The sequence below is a fragment of the Babylonia areolata genome, chromosome 7, assembly GCF_041734735.1.
Source record: "Babylonia areolata isolate BAREFJ2019XMU chromosome 7, ASM4173473v1, whole genome shotgun sequence".
Classification (NCBI taxonomy): domain Eukaryota; kingdom Metazoa; phylum Mollusca; class Gastropoda; order Neogastropoda; family Buccinidae; genus Babylonia; species Babylonia areolata.
Window position 1 is genome coordinate 16,448,915 of NC_134882.1, and position 20,463 is coordinate 16,469,377.

The 20,463-nt window shown below is 50.0% G+C and overlaps 1 protein-coding gene across 2 annotated transcripts in view; it reads right to left on the minus strand.

Annotated features, from left to right (window-relative positions):
• LOC143283749 (glutamate receptor ionotropic, kainate 3-like) overlaps nucleotides 1–20,463 on the minus strand; it is a 168,706-nt gene that overhangs the window by 23,910 nt on the left and 124,333 nt on the right. For both annotated transcript variants that reach the window (XM_076590060.1, XM_076590059.1), the window contains exons 7-10: nucleotides 19,473–19,568; nucleotides 13,493–13,621; nucleotides 7,144–7,347; nucleotides 4,834–4,968 (exon numbers count right to left, since the gene is read on the minus strand). In XM_076590060.1, coding sequence (XP_076446175.1) covers nucleotides 4,834–4,968; nucleotides 7,144–7,347; nucleotides 13,493–13,621; nucleotides 19,473–19,568 — 564 coding nt within the window. The remainder of the gene's footprint in view (nucleotides 1–4,833; nucleotides 4,969–7,143; nucleotides 7,348–13,492; nucleotides 13,622–19,472; nucleotides 19,569–20,463) is intronic.

Sequence of the window (20,463 nt, forward strand, 5' to 3'; positions counted from 1 at the left end):
TGTAAGAAAGGCGGATCGGGGGGAGGAAGTGAGGGAGGGAGGAAGGAAGGGAGCAGAGTGAGAGACAGAGTGTGAGAGACTGATACAGAGAGAGAGAGAGAGAGAGAGAGAGAGAGAGAGAGAGAGAGATTTCGCAAGTCTGTATGAAACTCGGGCTGCTCACTCTAGAGAAGGCACGTCGCCACACTGAAGCGCCACAAATAACCATAACTTATTTTCTCTGTTTTTTTTTTTTCTGTCTGCAAGTGTGTTTGTTTTACTGACAAAGTGGATTTTTCTTCAGAACTTTTGCCAGGGACAACCATTTTGTTGCCGTGGGTTCTTTTACGTGCGTAATAAGTGCATGCTGTACATGGGACCTCGGTTTAACGTCTCATCTGAACGACTGGTCACGGTCCAATGCAGAAGTGGAGAAAAAGGGTTCATCCGTGAATGGGTAATTCGTAATTAACCCTGAGCCTCTGCTCCATTCATTGTCATCATTATCACTATTGATACATATATTGCGCCTGTCTTAGGTCAGAGACCAAACTCTCAGCGATTTACAGACATGGAATCCTTTGCACAACAGGCTGCCTACCTGTGTGTTACAACACCTACTCTAGGTCTGAGACCAAACTTTAAAACAAATTTGAGGGAGTTGTTATGATTCACTTGCAGGGATTGGCAAAGAATTTTTTATCCACTGCAATTCGCTTATAGGAGAAACAGAAATTTTGATAACGCCTTGTTTGTTTTGAATAAGATATATGAGTATTTAGCAGGAATGGTACATGTATTTGTTCTTTTTTTTTTTTTTTGACTTCTCAAATGCTTTTAATGCTACTCAGCGCCACCTTTTAGCTGAGAATTTTTAATGAAAGTTAATTCACCAACTGTCTTATGGGTTTTAGACTACCTCACTAACAGACCCCAACGTTACTCTGTCTCAAGTGTTTTATACACCGATACTGGTGCAGCCCAGGGTAGAGTGCTGTCACCGTCCCTCTTTACTCTGCACACAGCTGACGGTAGAAGTTGCACAGAATCCTGTCCACTAGTCAAGTTCGCTGATGATTCAACTCTGACAGGCCTTTTTTTTTCACTGATTACAATGATACAACATGCACACAGGAAATCGACATTTTCATCCCGTGGTGCAAAGAAAACTTCCTAGAGTTAAATGTTACTAAAATAGAAGGGCAAAGGCATGTCATTCATTACTGGAAGAAGAAACCTAGAACCAAAAAATGTCATCAAGGGAGAGGTTCTTGAACAGGTTAACACCCCCCCTCCCTCCCTTGCAGACAGTGTTATACAGTACTGTAAAGCAATAAGTGGGAAATCTTGCCCCCTTCGTCTTGTTGACCCTCCTGCCTTCCTTGGTCCCCACCCCTGTTCCATTACCCGCCTCCCTTGGTTCCCCACCCCTGTCCCATTACCTGGCTCCCATCCCCACCCCTGTCCCATTACCTGGCTCCCATCCCCACCCCTGTGCCATTACCTGGCTCCCATCCCCACCCCTGTCCCAATACCTGTATTCCTTGGTTCCCCACCCCTGTCCCATTACCTGTATTCCTTGGTTCCCCACCCCTGTCCCATTACCTGTCTCCCTTGGTTCCCCACCCCTGTCCCATTACCTGGCTCCCATCCCCACCCCTGTGCCATTACCTGGCTCCCATCCCCACCCCTGTCTCATTACCTGTCTCCCCTGGTTCCCCACCCCTGTCCCATTACCTGCCTCCCTTGGTTCCCCACCCCTGTCCCATTACCTGCCTCCCTTGGTTCCCCACCCCTGTCCCATTACCTGTCTCCCTTGGTTCCCCACCCCTGTCCCATTACCTGCCTCCCCTGGTTCCCCACCCCTGTCCAATTACCCGCCTCCCTTGGTTCCCCACCCCTGTCGCATTACCTGGCTCCCATCCCCACCCCTGTCCCAATACCTGTATTCCTTGGTTCCCCACCCCTGTCCCAATACCTGTATTCCTTGGTTCCCCACCCCTGTCCCATTACCTGCCTCCCCTGGTTCCCCACCCCTGTCGCATTACCTGTATTCCTTGGTTCCCCACCCCTGTCCCATTACCTGCCTCCCTTGGTTCCCCACCCCTGTCCCATTACCTGCCTCCCCTGGTTCCCCACCCCTGTCCCATCACCTGCCTCCCTTGGTTCACCACCCCTGTCCCATTACCTGTATTCCTTGGTTCCCCACCCCTGTCCCATTACCTGTATTCCTTGGTTCCCCACACCTGTCCCATTACCTGCATTCCTTGGTTCCCCACCCCTGTCCCATTACCTGTATTCCCTTGGTTCCCCACCCCTCTCCCATTACCTGCCTCCCTTGGTTCCCCACCCCTGTCCCATTACCTGCCTCCCTTGGTTCCCCACACCTGTCCCATTACCTGCATTCCTTGGTTCCCCACCCCTGTCCCATTACCTACCTCCCTCGGTTCCCCACCCCTGTCCCATTACCTGTATTCCTTGGTTCCCCACACCTGTCCCATGACCTGCATTCCTTGGTTCCCAACCTCTGTCCCATTACCTGCATTCCTTGGTTCCCCACCCCTGCCCCATTACCTGTATTCCTTGGTTCCCCACCCCTGTCCCATTACCTGTATTCCTTGGTTCCCCACACCTGTCCCATTACCTGCATTCCTTGGTTCCCCACCCCTGTCCCATTACCTGTATTCCTTGGTTCCCCACCCCTGTCCCATTACCTGTATTCCTTGGTTCCCCACACCTGTCCCATAACCTGCATTCCTTGGTTCCCCACCCCTGTTCCAATACATGCATTCCTTGGTTCCCCACCCCTGTCCAATTACCTGCATTCCTTGGTTCCCCACCCCTGTTCCAATACATGCATTCCTTGCTTCCCCACCCCTGTCCCAATACTTGTCTCCCTCGGTTCCCCACCCCTGTCCCATTACCTGCCTCCCTTGGTTCCCCACCCCTGTTCCATTACCCACCTCCCTTGGTTCCCCACCCCTGTCCCAATACCTGCCTCCCCTGGTTCCCCACCCCTGTCCCAATACCTACCTCCCTCGGTTCCCCACCCCTGTCCCAATACCTGCCTCCCTTGGTTCCCCACCCCTGTCCCAATACCTGCCTGCCTTGGTTCCCCACCCCTGTCCCATTACCTGCATTCCTTGGTTCCCCACCCCTGTCCCAATACCTGCCTCCCTTGGTTCCCCACCCCTGTCCCAATACCTGTCTCCCTTGGTTCCCCACCCCTGTTCCAATACCTGTCTCCCGTGGTTCCCCGCCCCTGTCCCAATACCTGCCTCCCTTGGTTCCCCACGCCTGTTCCAATACCTGATTCCCGTGGTTCCCCGCCCCTGTCCCAATACCTGTCTCCCTTGGTTCCCCACCCCTGTCCCAATACCTGCCTCCCTTGGTTCCCCACCCCTGTCCCATTACCTGCCTCCCCTGGTTCCCCACCCCTGTCCCATTACCTGCCTCCCTTGGTTCCCCACCCCTGTCCCATTACCTGCCTCCCTTGGTTCACCACCCCTGTCCCATTACCTGTATTCCTTGGTTCCCCACCCCTGTCCCATTACCTGCCTCCCCTGGTTCCCCACCCCTGTCCCATTACCTGCCTCCCTTGGTTCACCACCCCTGTCCCATTACCTGCATTCCTTGGTTCGCCACCCCTGTCCCATTACCTACCTCCCTCGGTTCCCCACCCCTGTCCCATTACCTGTATTCCTTGGTTCCCCACCCCTGTCCCATTACCTACCTCCCTTGGTTCCCCACACCTGTCCCATTACCTGCATTCCTTGGTTCCCCACACCTGTCCCATTACCTGTATTCCTTGGTTCCCCACACCTGTCCCATTACCTGCATTCCTTGGTTCCCCACCCCTGTCCCACTACCTGCCTCCCTCGGTTCCCCACCCCTGTCCCATTACCTGTATTCCTTGGTTCCCCACACCTGTCCCATTACCTGCATTCCTTGGTTCCCCACCCCTGTTCCAATACATGCATTCCTTGGTTCCCCACCCCTGTCCCATTACCTGCCTCCCTTGGTTCCCCACCCCTGTCCCATTACCTGCCTCCCTTGGTTCCCCACCCCTGTCCCAATACCTGTCTCCTTTTAGTTGTTGATGACAATTTTTTGACTGCTTGCCGGATGATGTTATAACGTCCTGTGAAGTGTTGTTGAAGGTGGTGACGGTAGTTGGTGGATGAGGGACTGTGGTGGGGTGGGTGGGGCTTGTTGTTTGCTGGGCAAGGTGGGGTTGTGGGGGTGAGTGAGATGTGAAGTAAGTATCTGCTGAACTCATGTTCACGATGACCTGTTTTGGTTACTGATACATGTTTTACCCCCAAATGCTGACGAAGGTCTGATCTGCTTTCAGCTTTGTATTTTATCCCTCCCTTTTAAATGTATGTGTAATCTCTCTCTCTCTCTCTCTCTCGTTTCTTTCCCTCCCAGATCTGTGTATGTGGAGTGCTTACACACACACACACACACACACACACACACACACACACACACACACACACTCACACGCACGCACACACGAACACACACACATATACATAATTATGCATACATACATACTAGTATTAGAGGCGGTGGAAGTCACTGCAGCAGAATTTCCATTTGTCATATGCGGCACTGACGGACAGCAACAGTGTAGTCATTCTACAATAGTACTTACACATATATTTTTTTCCTTTCCCTTTTTGTCTTCCTTCATATATGCGAGGACTTTTTATAGAGGATGCACATTATCACGGACATATTGGAAAAACAGGCCTTGCTTAAATATTTCATCTTTGAAAAAAAGGAAGAGTTCTGAAGAGTGCAGAGAGGGTGGGAGGGGGTGTGAAATGGGGTATATGGGTTACTGACCTCGAAGTATGAGGTCTCCCTGCGGGGCACCCTCATGACGACGTTGATGTAGCGGGTCATGAAGGGCTTGGTGAAGTCCACCGCCTCCTCCCGGTCAGAGTTGATGCTCAGGGGGGCCACAGACATGGTGGCGTTCTGAAAGGCCAGGCACAAATCAGGGCACTTCAGTTCAGCTGAATTCTAGACGATAGCAAAGGCAGGGCACAGGTCAAGTCACGTCAGTTCAGCTGAATTCTAGACGATAGCAAAGGCAGGGCACAGGTCAAGTCACGTCATTTCAGCTGAATTCTAGACGATAGCAAAGGCAGGGCACAGGTCAAGTCACGTCATTTCAGCTGAATTCTAGACGATAGCAAAGGCAGGGCACAGGTCAAGTCACGTCAGTTCAGCTGAATTCTAGACGATAGCAAAGGCAGTTCACAAGTCAAGTCACGTCATTTCAGCTGAATTCTAGACGATAGCAAAGGCAGGTCACAAGTCAAGTCACGTCATTTCATTTCAACTGAATTCTAGACGATAGCAAAGGCAGGGCACAAGTCAAGTCACGTCATTTCAACTGAATTCTAGAGGATAGCAAAGGCAGGGAAAGGTCAAGTCACGTCAGCTCAGCTGAATTCTAGACGATAGCAAAGGCAGGTCACAACAGACGATAGCAAAGGCAGGTCACAAGTCAAGTCACGTCATTTCAGCTGAATTCTAGACGATAGCAAAGGCAGGTCACAGGTCAAGTCACGTCAGTTCAGCTGAATTCTAGACGATAGCAAAGGCAGGTCACAAGTCAAGTCACGTCATTTCAGCCGAATTCTAGACGACAGTAAAGGCAGGTCACAGGTCAAGTCACGTCATTTCAGCCGAATTCTAGACGACAGTAAAGGCAGGTCACAGGTCGACGACAGTAAAGGCAGGTCACAGGTCAAGTCACGTCATTTCAGCTGAATTCTAGACGACAGTAAAGGCAGGTCACAGGTCGACGACAGTAAAGGCAGGTCACAGGTCAAGTCACGTCAGTTCAGTCCGCTTTAATTCAAGACGATAGTAAATAAAAGTCAAGTCAAGAAAACAGCACGTTATCTCTTGATTAAAAAAGAGTGAAAAGTGTACATGTGGTCACACACACATGCACACATATGTGTACACACACACACACACACACATATATATATATATACAGACGGAAACAAGCATACGCACGCATACACATACACAGACATCCGCGAACCCTCCGCCCCCACCCCCAACTACTCACACACAAACACACACACACACACTTACCACAACGAACATCACCAACTGAAGCCACACAGCCCCAACCAGCCACAGTCAACAGTCTACACAACGAGCCACAGGCTCACCATTCACCTACAGCCTGAACATCAAGCCCCAACCTACTCCTGCAATCCAGCTCCAACCAACCAAACAAGTCGCAACCCACTCCAATCAGCCATAACCTGCTAACCCACCCACCCAACTATCCACAACCTATAGCCCCACCCACCCCAACCACCCAACCAGCCACAACCTACCCAACCACCCAACCAGCCACAGCGTACCCACCCCCAACCAGCCACAGCGTACCCACCTCCAACCAGCCACAACGTACCCACCCCCAACCAGCCACAACATACCAACCAGCCACAACGTACCCATCCCCAACCAGCCACAACATACCCACCCCCAACCAGCCACAACATACCAACCAGCCACAACGTACCCATCCCCAACCAGCCACAACGTACCCACCCCCAACCAGCCACAACATACCCACCCCCAACCAGCCACAACGTACCCACCCCCAACCAGCCACAACGTACCCACCCCCAACCAGCCACAACCTACCCACCCCCAACCAGCCACAACGTACCCAACCATCCAACCACAACCTACCAACCCAACCAGCCACAACATACCCACCCAACCTACATTAACCACCCACAACCTACCCTAACCAGCCCCAACCTATCCACCCAACCAGCCCCAACCTATCCACCTACCTGAACAAGCCCCAATCACCCACAACCTACCCACCCACCCACCCAACCAGGCCCAACCTACCCACCCAACCAGCCCCAAACTACCCATCCAATCAGCCCCAACCTACCCATCCAATCAGCCACAACCTACCCACCCAACCAGCCCCAACCTACCCACCCAACCAGCCACAACCTACCCACCCAACCAGCCACAACCTACCCACCCAACCAGCCACAACCTACCCACCCAACCAGCCACCAACAAATCTACCCACACAGAACCTCCACCCAACTAGCAACAACCTATCCACCTAACTAGTTATCACACCCTACAACCCACCCCAGCCAGCAGTTCCCCGATCATGCCATTCCACTGGCCATCACTCTGCTTGGAGCCGAAGTTTCCGTCGTGCACCAGGTAGATCTTGTAATCAAACTCCAGCATTTTGGCCACCTCCTCGATAAGGTCCACAGCGAACCCCTCATACTGGTCGTTGCCCTTGCGGGAGAAGTCGTCTTTCCTCTTCATCGTGAACGGAGGCTCCTTGATGGAGAGGGAGGAGAAAGTGGCGGAAAGAGGGTTAAGAAAGGTGATCAGTATATATGGTGATGGTGACGTTGATGGTGATGGTAGTAACAACTATGGTGGTGATGTAAATGATGATGGTGTTGATGATGACAACGACACGAATAACTATGAATAGTCATTTTATTAAAAGAAGGGAAGGCAGAAGAAGAAAATGATGAACAACAACAAGAACAAGAGAGGCAAAGCTTTCAAGGCTCATTTGTGATACACATTTCTTTTCCAATAAAGGGATCATGAGAACACACACACACACACACACACACACACACACACACACACACACACAGAGAGACAGAGAGACTCTTTTCCAAATTTGTTCTGTGTTTCAGTTTTTATTTTCAATTTTATTTATTTAGACATCTTGCTAGAGCGCATATTCTTGTAGCTCTATGCGCTTTTTTTTGGTGGGGGTGGGGGTGGAGGGTGGGGGGGTGGAGAGAAATTCAAAAAGGGAATGGAGGGATTAGAATGGAATCGAACCAAGCACGATGAATTTGAAAGCGAGAAGAGTTATTGACAGCGCTGAAACACATCTGCCTGCCTGCCAACAACCAAAATTGATATTTAATTTGTTTTTAGCGTGATAAAATGATTACTGTACTCGAGGAGATAACACCGTTCAAATTACATTATTTTGATATATCTCGATTATCTAAGATTTTTTTTTTTTAAGTTCGCGATAAAGGAAACGTTGCCATCGCCTCAGGCTCACCGCAACATGTAGCCGTTTTCTACAGATCTGCGCATACCCTTGTACGCTTGGCCTACCGAAATTGAGAAATACCGTCCATTCAATTAAAAAAAATGTTCATAATCTAGAAAATTCAGTATCCACTTTAAAATATTCATGTACAGTAAACGCGTTAATGGTGTAGTTGTCATTGTATGTGTTCTGTCCAGAATTTGTGGGTTTTTTTTTTCCTTCTTTTAACTGTGAACAAGAAAAACAGTGTCATGTCAGTCGTCTTCAAACCCAAACATTAGTTCCGTCGACAGCGAAGAGCCCAATTACAATATTGTGGATTCGGAGCCTCAACGAAATAAACCGTTAATGACCCTGAAATACGGCATAAAACTTACCACGGTCACACAAACGCGCGCGCGCGAGCACACACACACACACACACACACACAAACACACCACATGCACAAGGCACGTGAGACACGACAGTGGGAAGGTATGGGGGAGGTGGGGGAATCATAACACTAAGCAAGCAGAGAAAGAAGAAGAAGAAGAAGAAGAAGAAGAAGAAGAAGAAGAATAGTAATGACAATCATCATCATCATCATGCTGCTGCTGCTGATGATGATGGTGATGAAGATGATGATGACGATGGTGGTGATGATGATGATGATGATGACGTTTCCGACAAAAACGAAACAAAACAAAACAAGACCCCAAACACAATAAATCAAAAGTAATACAATAACAACAACGACAGCAATAATGATGATAATGATGATGATGATGAAAATCACCACAACAAAAACCACCACCACCACCACCATCAATCACCACTACAGCAGCAAAAACAAAAGCGGCAACAACGAAAACATGAGCAGCAGTACAAAGCGACAAGAACAATAACCAACCACTCAGTCAAATAAGCTGATGACCCACAACCACACACACACGCACGCACGCACCACACACACACGGGTTACGGAGTCAACTTAAGTTCAACGAAATGAAGACTCGTGATGTCAGCCAGTTTCCAAGGGAAAGCAACACTCCCTTCTTATGCCTCCCAGTTACTCACAGTTCTTTCCCTTCAACCGAGAACTCCAAACCAAGTTTCACAGAGAGAAGGGACAGACAGAGAAACAGAGAGAAAGAGAAGAAAAAAAGAAGACAGATACAGACAGACATATAACAGAGAGGAGTAAGGCACCCTGAAAGAGAGAGAGAGAGAAAGAGAGAGAGAGAGTGAGTGTGTGTGTGTGTGTGTGTTTGTGTGTGTGTGTGTGTGTCTCCGTCTGTTGAATTTGCGTCTGTGTATCTGTGTCACCGTCTCTTGCCGAAACACACCTCCTCCCCCCCCCACCCCCCTATTTTCACCCCTTTCCGCCCCCAGTCCCCACACTCAAGCCCTTTTTTTTTCAGTTATAAAGATGGTTATCAGAACAACCGATCGATCTCTTCCCCAACAGCTGTTCCTGTTTGTTTACCGCGATAACCGTGACCTCCCCCCCCCCCCCCCCCACTCTCTCCCCTCAAACACACACGCACACACACACACACACCGCCTTCTAACCGAGCACGCATAATAAGAGCAGATCAATCCGTTCTCCTCTTACAAACAACAAACTCCGGTTTCCAGTCAATAAAGATAGTACAGGCGAGGCTTGTGTTTGCAGCTGTGTCTGAAGCCTTGTTCCTGGCGCGAGACGGAGTTTTGTAACTTAACGATCTAAATTTGCAGCGCTACAATTTCTGAGCCGTTAAAACAAGTGCTTCCTGAGTTTACGCTAATCCAACAGACTTGGCTTGTCAGTTGAGTTGTCTGGGCGATCTTGACAGCTTTAAATGTGTTAGCGTTGTTTCCCCTGAATCTACACTAGTTCTATAGATTAGGGCTTGCACTGGCGATGTTTCCAGCACTAAAATTTGCGTTAGAATTTCTTCCACTACATCTCCACTGTACACTGATAGTGGATCTTTTTTTTCCCCCCCTGTTTGGGTGGTGATCAGTGAAGGGTGTCAGGTATTCGTTTTTCTCTTTGATATTTGTTGACGGGCATGATGTGAGCCGAAAGAGAATTTTCTGTTTTGGTTGAAGCAGAAGATAAAGTATTTTGAATTGAATTGAATTGATGGAAAATGGTACTGAATGTGTATTGGCCTGATTACTCGTGTGGGTTTTGTTGTTGTTGTTGTTGTTGTTGTTTGTTTGTTTGTTTTTTTGTGGGGTGTGGTTTGTGATCACTCTTTATGTTTATATGTAAAACTGTTTTACATTTATTTGCTTATTTATCATCATTGTTGTCTTTTTTTCTTTTCTTTTTTTTTGTCTGTGCGCTTAGAGTTGACTTATTCAATATTAAAACCTACAGAGCTGTTGTGCTGACCACCTTGTTGTACTGCTGTAAAACATGAACGACGTATCGCCGTCACATTCAACAACTTCAGCAGTTTCTTAGATGCCTAAGAAAGATCCTCGGCATAAAGTGGCAAGACAGGGTCTTCAACCTCCAGGTCCAAGAGAGGAGCGGCCTGCCCAGGATCGAAAGCCTGCTGATCAGCTACGCTGGACAGGGCACGTTGTCCGCATGACAGACAGCAGGATCCCGAAGATGCTTTTTTATGGCCAGCTGAAGGAAGGCCACCGTGAACTTGGAAGACCCTGCAAGCGCTTCAAGGACGCTTCCTGGGAAACTGATGCCCTTGACCGCTCTCGCTGGAGGATGCTGTGCTCTAGTGGCATAAAGACGGTTGAAAACAAGAGAACGCTGACCATTAAGGAGAAGCGTGAGCGAAGGAAGCAGGGCTCAACTTCCTTTGCAACACCTGTAGGAAGTGCTGCGCATCAAGAATCGGCCTCTTTTCCCATATGAGGGCACACACCGACAGATAAGCCTGCCTGCCTACTCATCCGTCGGACCGACTGGAGACTCCATCAATCAAGATTTTGCGCCTTATAAATATTATTATTATTAGTAGTAGTATTTAAAAAAAAAATATCTATTATTTAAAAAAAATTATTTATTTTATCAATTTATTAATTTTTTAAAATCTTATTTTAGTATATATATTTTTTTCCTCAAGGCCTGACTAAGCGCGTTGGGTTACGCTGCTGGTCAGGCATCCGCTTGGCAGATGTGGTGTAGCGTATATGGATTTGACCGAACGCAGTGACGCCTCCTTGAGCTACTGATACTGATACTGATATGTTTATATGGTGCGTGTCAAAGACGTTGATGTATAATGTTTCTATGTAAGCCCCCCCACGGGGTACACGAAATAACGTTCTTGCCTTGCCTTGTTAACTCTGGAGTTTAGCAACCCCTTGACCTCTGCTTACGAACTACGCTGTCACCTCCCTGAGATAAGGTAGAGCTTAACAGGCCAGGATGTCAGCCGTCAGTCTGCGTTTGGACTTCGTCCTCTTAGGATTGCACTCTAGCTCTTCAGTTTAACTCACTCAGTACGGCCAGTCCTCTCTTCTCCTCTACACAGATCCCTCGGATGTCCAGTGGGTGTCTCAATGACCCAACCTTTAGCTTCCGTCGTCAGAATTGTGGTATTCTTTGTCAACATTCACCTCTTCAGTGTAACAGCCTTCCGCTGGTAATATTTTGATGGTGGTTAGTGGGGTGAAACGCTATTAACGTCGTCTCTTTCGCCGTTCGTATGGAGAGAGTTAAAAAAAAAAATCACACTGTTGATAAGCACAATAAGCAAACAACTACATCAAATTAGTAGCCGCTCTTCAAATTCGGGCCGTGCTGATCCTATTTCACCAAGGTTCAGCAATTCAAGGGTTAAACCTCCCCCCTCCACCGTCTACTCTCCTCCGCCACCCCCTCTCCCCCCCCCCCCACCCCCTCCCACCGCCATAACCTGAAAATGTAGGGTAATTACATCTCCTCCTCCTCTTCCTTCACCTCCTCTTCCTCCATCTCCTCCTCCCTCTTTTCATAACATGTCCTCCACGCTCACCCTCTTCCCACCACCAACCCTCCCCCCTCCCCCGCTCCCTCACAGCTGTGTCATCGGAGCGTCGAAGTTCCGCTTCTGTGCACAGATCCATACAGCAGTCATGTGCCTACCCCCACCCCACCCCATCCCTCCTCACTGGTCATTCTGTCATCACTGACGTCATTATGACAAGCTGTCCATGGTGAATGAATAACAACAATTCATTAGTCATGAAAAATGCTGACAACCGAACACTGAGCAGTACTGCTGAAACAATGGTGATAACTTACTGAAGCTTGAGTGACTACTGATGGTGCCGCTGGTGTAATTACTATGATGTTTTCCTTTATATGTTGTGTTGTTTTAGATTGATTGTGTTAGAATTCATGCCGAGGTGTGTGTGTGTGTGTGTGTGTGTGTGTGTGTGTGTGTGTGTGTGTGTAGTAGTAGTAGTAGTAGTAGTAGTCTTCAGTTTAACGTCTTCCAGGGGGGGGGGGGAGGAAGAAAAAAAAAGAAAAAGGGAGGGGGGCGGGGGTGGGGGGGTCTTGGGGGAGAGGGGGGGGGCGGAGGGCGGGGCGTGGTGGTGGGAACGGTATTGGGCAGAGGGTGAAGAATGGTGTGTGTGTGTATGTGTGTGTGCGCATGTGTGTGTGTGTGTGGTGGGGAAAGATATAGAGCACTGGTAAAAATAAAACATTAAAAGGAGAGACATAGGCACAATGCAGAAGGAAATGCAAACAACTGAAACAACAAAAACAAATGTACAATTGGACTATGCAGCAAACCTTCTGCAATAGCAGATAACATCTTGAAATTGTCAAAAATACGTCCAAAAGAATTTTCCGAAAAGTTTGGTAAAAACGATTTCAGACTCTGACATTCAAAGAGTATGTGTTTGCTAGAAATAGATTCTCCACATATGCATTTAACATCTCTGCTGGTGTGTGTGTGTGTGTGTGTGTGTGTGTGTGTGTGTGTGTGTGTATGTGTTAGTGTTAGTGTGTGTGTGTGTTATATTGCCCCAAAGTATAATCAAAGCCCAAATGTCTTTAGAGGTAGGTTGCTGATGTCCTCTGCAACTGCTAACACAGCCCGAAAAGCGTAGCTTTATCTGTATGAATCGTTTTAGGCGAGAGAAACTGCGCTGAAACAAAATGATGACAGGATTGGAGATGTCTGTACACACCCCTTCACAGGGTGGAAAAGTCCTGTGCTGATTTCACCATTCATATCAATATTCGTATTCTCTGTGTATGTGCGTGTGTGTGTGTGTCTCTCTCTCTCTATCTGTGTCTCTGTCGGTCAGTCTGTCTTTCTTTTCACACACACACACACACACACACACACACACACACACACACACACAGAGTCACACACACACACACACACGACCTGCATGACCCCCCTTCCCCCACACCACCCCATCCCATCCTAAGCCACTCCCCCACAAAAACACCTCACCTCGATCATGACAACATGGGCCGTGCGGCCCCTGAGAGGGAAGGGGGTAGTCCGGTTGAGGCCGGTCATCTCTCCGTTCATATTCAGGCGGGAATCAAACAGCTCCACGCGAGAGTACCACACGCCAATCTGCACACACACACACACACACACACACACACACACACACACACACACACAGAGCAACATGCACAGCGACCTTTACTTCCTTGTGGTGTTGGAGAGAGGGTTGCAAGGTTAGAACACGTGTGTTATGGAGGGGGGTACTGGTGTAGAGTAGGGGTGTTGGGGAGAGAGGTACTGGTGTAGAGTAGGGGTGTTGGGGAGAGGGGTACTGGTGTAGAGTAGGGGTGTTGGGTGTTGGGGAGAGGGGTACTGGGGTAGAGTAGGGGTGTTGGGTGTTGGGGAGAGGGGTACTGGTGTAGAGTAGGGGTGTTGGGTGTTGGGGAGAGGGGTACTGGGGTAGAGTAGGGGTGTTGGGTGTTGGGGAGAGGGGTACTGGTGTAGAGTAGGGGTGTTGGGTGTTGGGGAGAGGGGTACTGGTGTAGAGTAGGGGTGTTGGGTGTTGGGGAGAGGGGTACTGGGGTAGAGTAGGGGTGTTGGGTGTTGGGGAGAGGGGTACTGGGGTAGAGTAGGGGTGTTGGGTGTTGGGGAGAGGGGTACTGGGGTAGAGTAGGGGTGTTGGGTGTTGGGGAGAGGGGTACTGGGGTAGAGTAGGGGTGTTGGGTGTTGGGGAGAGGGGTACTGGGGTAGAGTAGGGGTGATGGGGAGAGAGGTACTGGTGTAGAGTAGGGGTGTTAGGGAGAGGGGTACTGGTGTAGAGTAGGGGTGTTGGGGAGAGGGGTACTGGGGTAGAGTAAGGGTGCTGGGGAGAGGAGTACTGGGGTAGAGTAGGGGTGTTGGGGAGAGAGGTACTGGGGTAGAGTAAGGGTGTTGGGGAGAGGAGTACTGGGGTAGAGTAGGGGTGCTGGGGAGAGGGGTACTGAGGTAGAGTAGGGGTGTTGGGGAGAGGGGTACTGGGGTAGAGTAGGGGTGTTGGGTGTTGGGGAGAGGGGTACTGGGGTAGAGTAGGGGTGTTGGGTGTTGGGGAGAGGGGTACTGGGGTAGAGTAGGGGTGTTGGGTGTTGGGGAGAGGGGTACTGGGGTAGAGTAGGGGTGTTGGGGAGAGAGGTACTGGGGTAGAGTAAGGGTGTTGGGGAGAGGGGTACTGGTGTAAAATAGGGGTGTTGGGTGTTGGGGAGAGGAGTACTGGGGTAGAGTAGGGGTGTTGGGGAGAGGGGTACTGGGGTAGAGTAGGGGTGTTGGGGAGAGGGGTACTAGGGTAGAGTAAGGGTGTTGGGGAGAGGGGTACTGGGGTAGAGTAGGGGTGTTGGGGAGAGGGGTACTAGGGTAGAGTAAGGGTGTTGGGGAGAGGAGTACTGGGGTAGAGTAGGGGTGTTGGGGAGAGGGGTACTGGGGTAGAGTAGGGGTGTTGGGGAGAGGGGTACTGGGGTAGAGTAGGGGTGTTGGGAGATGGGTACTGAGGTAGAGTAGGGGTGTTGGGGAGAGGAGTACTGGGGTAGAGTAGGGGTGTTGGGTGTTGGGGAGAGGGGTACTGGGGTAGAGTAGGGGTGTTGGGTGTTGGGGAGAGGGGTACTGGTGTAGAGTAGGGGTGAGGGGAGAGGGTACTGGTGTAGAGTAGGGGTGTTGGGTGTTGGGGAGAGGGGTACTGGGGTAGAGTAGGGGTGTTGGGTGTTGGGGAGAGGGGTACTGGGGTAGAGTAGGGGTGTTGGGTGTTGGGGAGAGGGGGTACTGGTGTAGAGTAGGGGTGTTGGGTGTTGGGGAGAGGGGTACTGGGGTAGAGTAGGGGTGTTGGGTGTTGGGGAGAGGGGTACTGGGGTAGAGTAGGGGTGTTGGGGAGAGAGGTACTGGGGTAGAGTAAGGGTGTTGGGGAGAGAGGTACTGGGGTAGAGTAAGGGTGTTGGGTGTTGGGGAGAGGGGTACTGGGGTAGAGTAGGGGTGTTGGGGAGAGAGGTACTGGGGTAGAGTAAGGGTGTTGGGGAGAGAGGTACTGGGGTAGAGTAAGGGTGTTGGGTGTTGGGGAGAGGGGTACTGGGGTAGAGTAGGGGTGTTGGGGAGAGAGGTACTGGGGTAGAATAAGGGTGTGGGGAGAGAGGTACTGGGGTAGAGTAAGGGTGTTGGGTGTTGGGGAGAGGGGTACTGGGGTTAGAGTAGGGGTGTTGGGGAGAGAGGTACTGGGGGTAGAGTAAGGGAGTTGGGGGAGAGAGGTACTGGGGTAGAGTAAGGGTGTTGGGGAGAGGGGTACTGGGGTAGAGTAAGGGTGTTGGGGAGAGGGGTACTGGGGTAGAGTAAGGGTGTTGGGGGAGAGAGGTACTGGGGGGTAGAGTAAGGGTGTTGGGGAGAGGGGTACTGGGGGTAGAGTAAGGGTGTTGGGGAGAGGGGTACTGGGGTAGAGTAAGGGTGTTGGGGAGAGAGGTAATGGCGTAGAGTAAGGGTGTTGGGGAGAGGGGTACTTGGGTAGAGTAGGGGTGTTGGGGAGAGGGGTACTGGGGTAGAGTAGGGGTGTTGGGGAGAGGGGTACTGGGTAGAGTAGGGGTGTTGGGGAGAGGGGTACTGGGGTAGAGTAGGGGTGTTGGGGAGAGAGGGGTACTGGGGTAGAGTAGGGGTGTTGGGGAGAGGGGTACTTGGGGTAGAGTAGGGGTGTTGGGGAGAGGAGGTACTTGGGGTAGAGTAGGGGTGTTGGGGAGAGGGGTACTGGGGTAGAGTAGGGGTGTTGGGGAGAGGGGTACAGGGGTAGAGTAGGGGTGTTGGGGAGAGAGGTACTGGGTAGAGTAGGGGTGTTGGGGAGAGAGGTACTGGGTAGAGTAGGGGTGTTGGGGAGAGAGGTACTGGTGTAGAGTAGGGGTGTTGGGAGAGAGGTACTGGTGTAGAGTAGGGGTGTTGGGGAGAGAGGTACTGGTGTAGAGTAGGGGTGTTGGGGAGAGAGGTACTGGTGTAGAGTAGGGGTGTTGGGGAGAGAGGGTACTGGTGTAGAGTAGGGTGCTGGGAGAGGAGTACTTGGTAGAGTAGGGTTGGGGAGAGAGGTACTGGTGTAGAGTAGGGGTGTTGGGGAGAGGGTACTGGTGTAGAGTAGGGGTGTTGGGGAGAGAGGTACTAGGGTAGAGTAGGGGTGTTGGGGAGAGAGGTACTGGTGTAGAGTAGGGGTGTTGGGGAGAGAGGTACTGGTGTAGAGTAGGGGTGTTGGGGAGAGAGGGTACTGGTGTAGAGTAGGGGTGTTGGGGAGAGAGGTACTGGTGTAGAGTAGGGGTGTTGGGGAGAGAGGTACTGGTGTAGAGTAGGGGTGTTGGGGAGAGGGGTACTGGTGTAGAGTAGGGGTGTTGGAGAGAGGGGTACTAGGGTAGAGTAGGGGTGTTGGGGAGAGAGGTACTGGTGTAGAGTAGGGGTGTTGGGGAGAGAGGTACTGGTGTAGAGTAGGGGTGTTGGAGAGAGGGGTACTGGGGTAGAGTAGGGGTGCTGGGGAGAGGAGTACTTGGGTAGAGTAGGGGTGTTGGGGAGAGAGGTACTGGTGTAGAGTAGGGGTGTTGGGGAGAGGGGTACTGGTGTAGAGTAGGGGTGTTGGGGAGAGGGGTACTAGGGTAGAGTAGGGGTGTTGGGGACAGAGGTACTGGGGTAGAGTAGGCGTGTTGGGGAGAGAGGTACTGGTGTAGAGTAGGGGTGTTGGGGAGAGGGGTACTGGGGTAGAGTAAGGGTGATGGGGAGAGGGGTACTAAGATAAGATAAGATAAGATAAGAAGATAAGAATAACTTTATTATCTCCAACTGGAGAAATTTGGTCAGGTGCATTATCACAACATAGACAAGTAAACAACATGGTGACCATAACTGTAAAAGCCAACAACAGCCCCTACAAATATTACGAAGATACAAACGTAAAAAATATCACATACATCGTTTCATACATCCACACACTGCAGGTAATAACTAGTATTCTTAATGTAAAAACAGAAAGAATTAACATTATTTGAATATAATTATAAACATACACAAGAGTAATAAACATATGTTTTCAAATAAAAGCATTTCACATATTCGCTTTTAAAAACATTGCAATTAATTATTACATCGCAATTATTAAACAGAAATATATTTAGAATATGGACGTTAGCATTAGACATATTCATTGTACATTCATCGTGCATATTGCACATTATTCTTCCTACATATTGCACATTCATTATAACCAATTGTCACGTTTTAAGCTCAGTAAACACACACACACACACACACACACACACACACACACCACAACTAGAACAAGGTACAGCCTGTCATGCACGGACTTTCACACGTCTCACATGAGAGTGCGCGCGTGCGCGCGCGCACACACACACACACACACACACACACACACACACACACACAGTTCTCAAGAATTTAAAAGGTGGATTGAACGTGGAATAAAAGGGTAGAGTAGGGGTGTTGGGGAGAGGGGTACTAGGGTAGAGTAGGGGTGTTGGGGAGAGGGGTACTAGGGTAGAGTAGGGGTGTTGGGGAGAGGGGTACTAGGGTAGAGTAGGGGTGTTGGGGAGAGGGGTACTGGGGTAGAGTAGGGGTGTTGGGGAGAGGGGTTAAAGCTTTGAGTAGGGGTGTTGGGGAGAGGGGTACATTGGGGTAGAGTAGGGGTGTTGGGGAGAGCGGTACATTGGGGTAGAGTAGGGGTGTTGGGGAGAGGGGTTAAAGCTTAGAGTAGGGGTGTTGGGGAGAGGGGTACAGGGGTAGAGTAGGGGTGTTGGGGAGAGAGGTACTGGGGTAGAGTAGGGGTGTTGGGGAGAGGGGTACTGGTGTAGAGTAGGGGTGTTGGGGAGAGAGGTACAGGGGTAGAGTAGGGGTGTTGGGGAGAGAGGTACTGGTGTAGAGTAGGGGTGTTGGGGAGAGAGGTACTGATGTAGAGTAGGGGTGTTGGGGAGAGAGGTACTGGGGTAGAGTAGGGGTGTTGGGGAGAGAGGTACTGGTGTAGAGTAGGGGTGTTGGGGAGAGAGGTACTGATGTAGAGTAGGGATGTTGGGGAGAGGGGTTAAAGCTTTGAGTAGGGGTGTTGGGGAGAGGGGTACAGGGGTAGAGTAGGGGTGTTGGGGAGAGAGGTACTGGTGTAGAGTAGGGGTGTTGGGGAGAGGGGTACTGGTGTAGAGTAGGGGTGTTGGGGAGAGAGGTACTGGTGTAGAGTAGGGGTGTTGGGGAGAGAGGTACTGGTGTAGAGTAGGGGTGTTGGGGAGAGGGGTACTGGTGTAGAGTAGGGGTGTTGGGGAGAGAGGTACAGGGGTAGAATAGGGTTGTTGGGGAGAGAGGTACTGGTGTAGAGTAGGGATGTTGGGGAGAGGGGTTAAAGCTTTGAGTAGGGGTGTTGGGGAGAGGAGGTTAAAGCTTTGAGTAGGGGTGTTGGGGAGAGGAGGTTAAAGGCCAGAGCTGGGGTGTTAACGGAGAGGGGTACTGTGTTGGGTAAAGGTTACTGGGGTAAAGTAGGGGGTGCTGGAGAGAGGTGCACTGGAGAGTATAGACCAAGGGTGCAGTACAGAGGTTCACGGAGGGAGGGGTAGGTCACTGTCCTTGGGGGAAAGAGTTATTACGGGGGGCAAAGTGTGGTGCGCTGAGGAGAGGGTTCTGACGCAGCGCTACCTGCGTTACATTTCCCTGGCCTGGGAGACACCGCAGTTGAATATATTGTATTGTATTCCCCATTTTGTCACAACAGATTTCTCTGTGTGAAATTCGGGCTGCTATTCCGAAGTAAAGTGAGTGCAGTGCCACCCCTTTTTTCGTTGTTTGTTGTTGTTGTTGTTTTTTGTTTCTGTCTTCAAGTGTTTTAGTTTTACAATCCAATCATGGTGGGATTTTCGACACATCTTTACACAGTAGATCCCTTTTATTGCCATGGGTACGTGTGTGTGTGTGTGTATCTGTGTGTGCAGTGTAGCGTACTTACCTCTTTGATCTGGTGATTACCACTCAGCCCCGTCACATACAGTGTGAAATTACTGCGCTGCCCTTGACTGTCAAACACCTTTCCGTGATAGTCATCCTGAAACAGACAAGAACGAACGAACGCACACACACGCGCGCGCGCGCACACACACACACACACACACACATACACACACAAGTTCAACAACTGACCGGAGGTTTCAAGTAATAAAATCACCGCCATTTACTGAAAAAAAACAAACTTTGACAGATAATGTGAAAGCCAACAATCCCCAACACATAATGTACACGTCAAAAAAGTCACAAACATTCAACAACAGATAATGTGCACGTCAACAAAGCACAAACATTGTACAACAGATAATGCAATGTACTCATCAGCAAAGCCAGACAATCTACAACAGATGATGTACAGGTCAACAAAGCCAGACAATCCACAACAGATGATGCACACGTCAACAATGCCAGACAATCCACAACAGATGATGTACAGGTCAACAAAGCCAGACAATCCACAACAGATGATGCACACGTCAACAATGCCAGACAATCCACAACAGATGATGCACACGTCAACAAAGCCAGACAATCCACAACAGATGATGTACAGGTCAACAATGCCAGACAATCCACATCAGATGATGCACACGTCAACAATGCCAGACAATCCACAACAGATGATGCACACGTCAACAATGCCAGACAATCCACAACAGATGATGCACACGTCAACAATGCCAGACAATCCACATCAGATAATGTACACGTCAGCAAAGCCAGACAATCCACATCAAACAGATGATGCACAGGTCAACAAAGCCAGACAATCCACAATAGATGATGTACACGTCAACAATGCCAGACAATCCACAACAGATGATGTACAGGTCAACAAAGCCAGACAATCCACATCAGATGATGTACACGTCAACAATGCCAGACAATCCACAACAGACGATGTACACGTCAACAATGCCAGACAATCCACAACA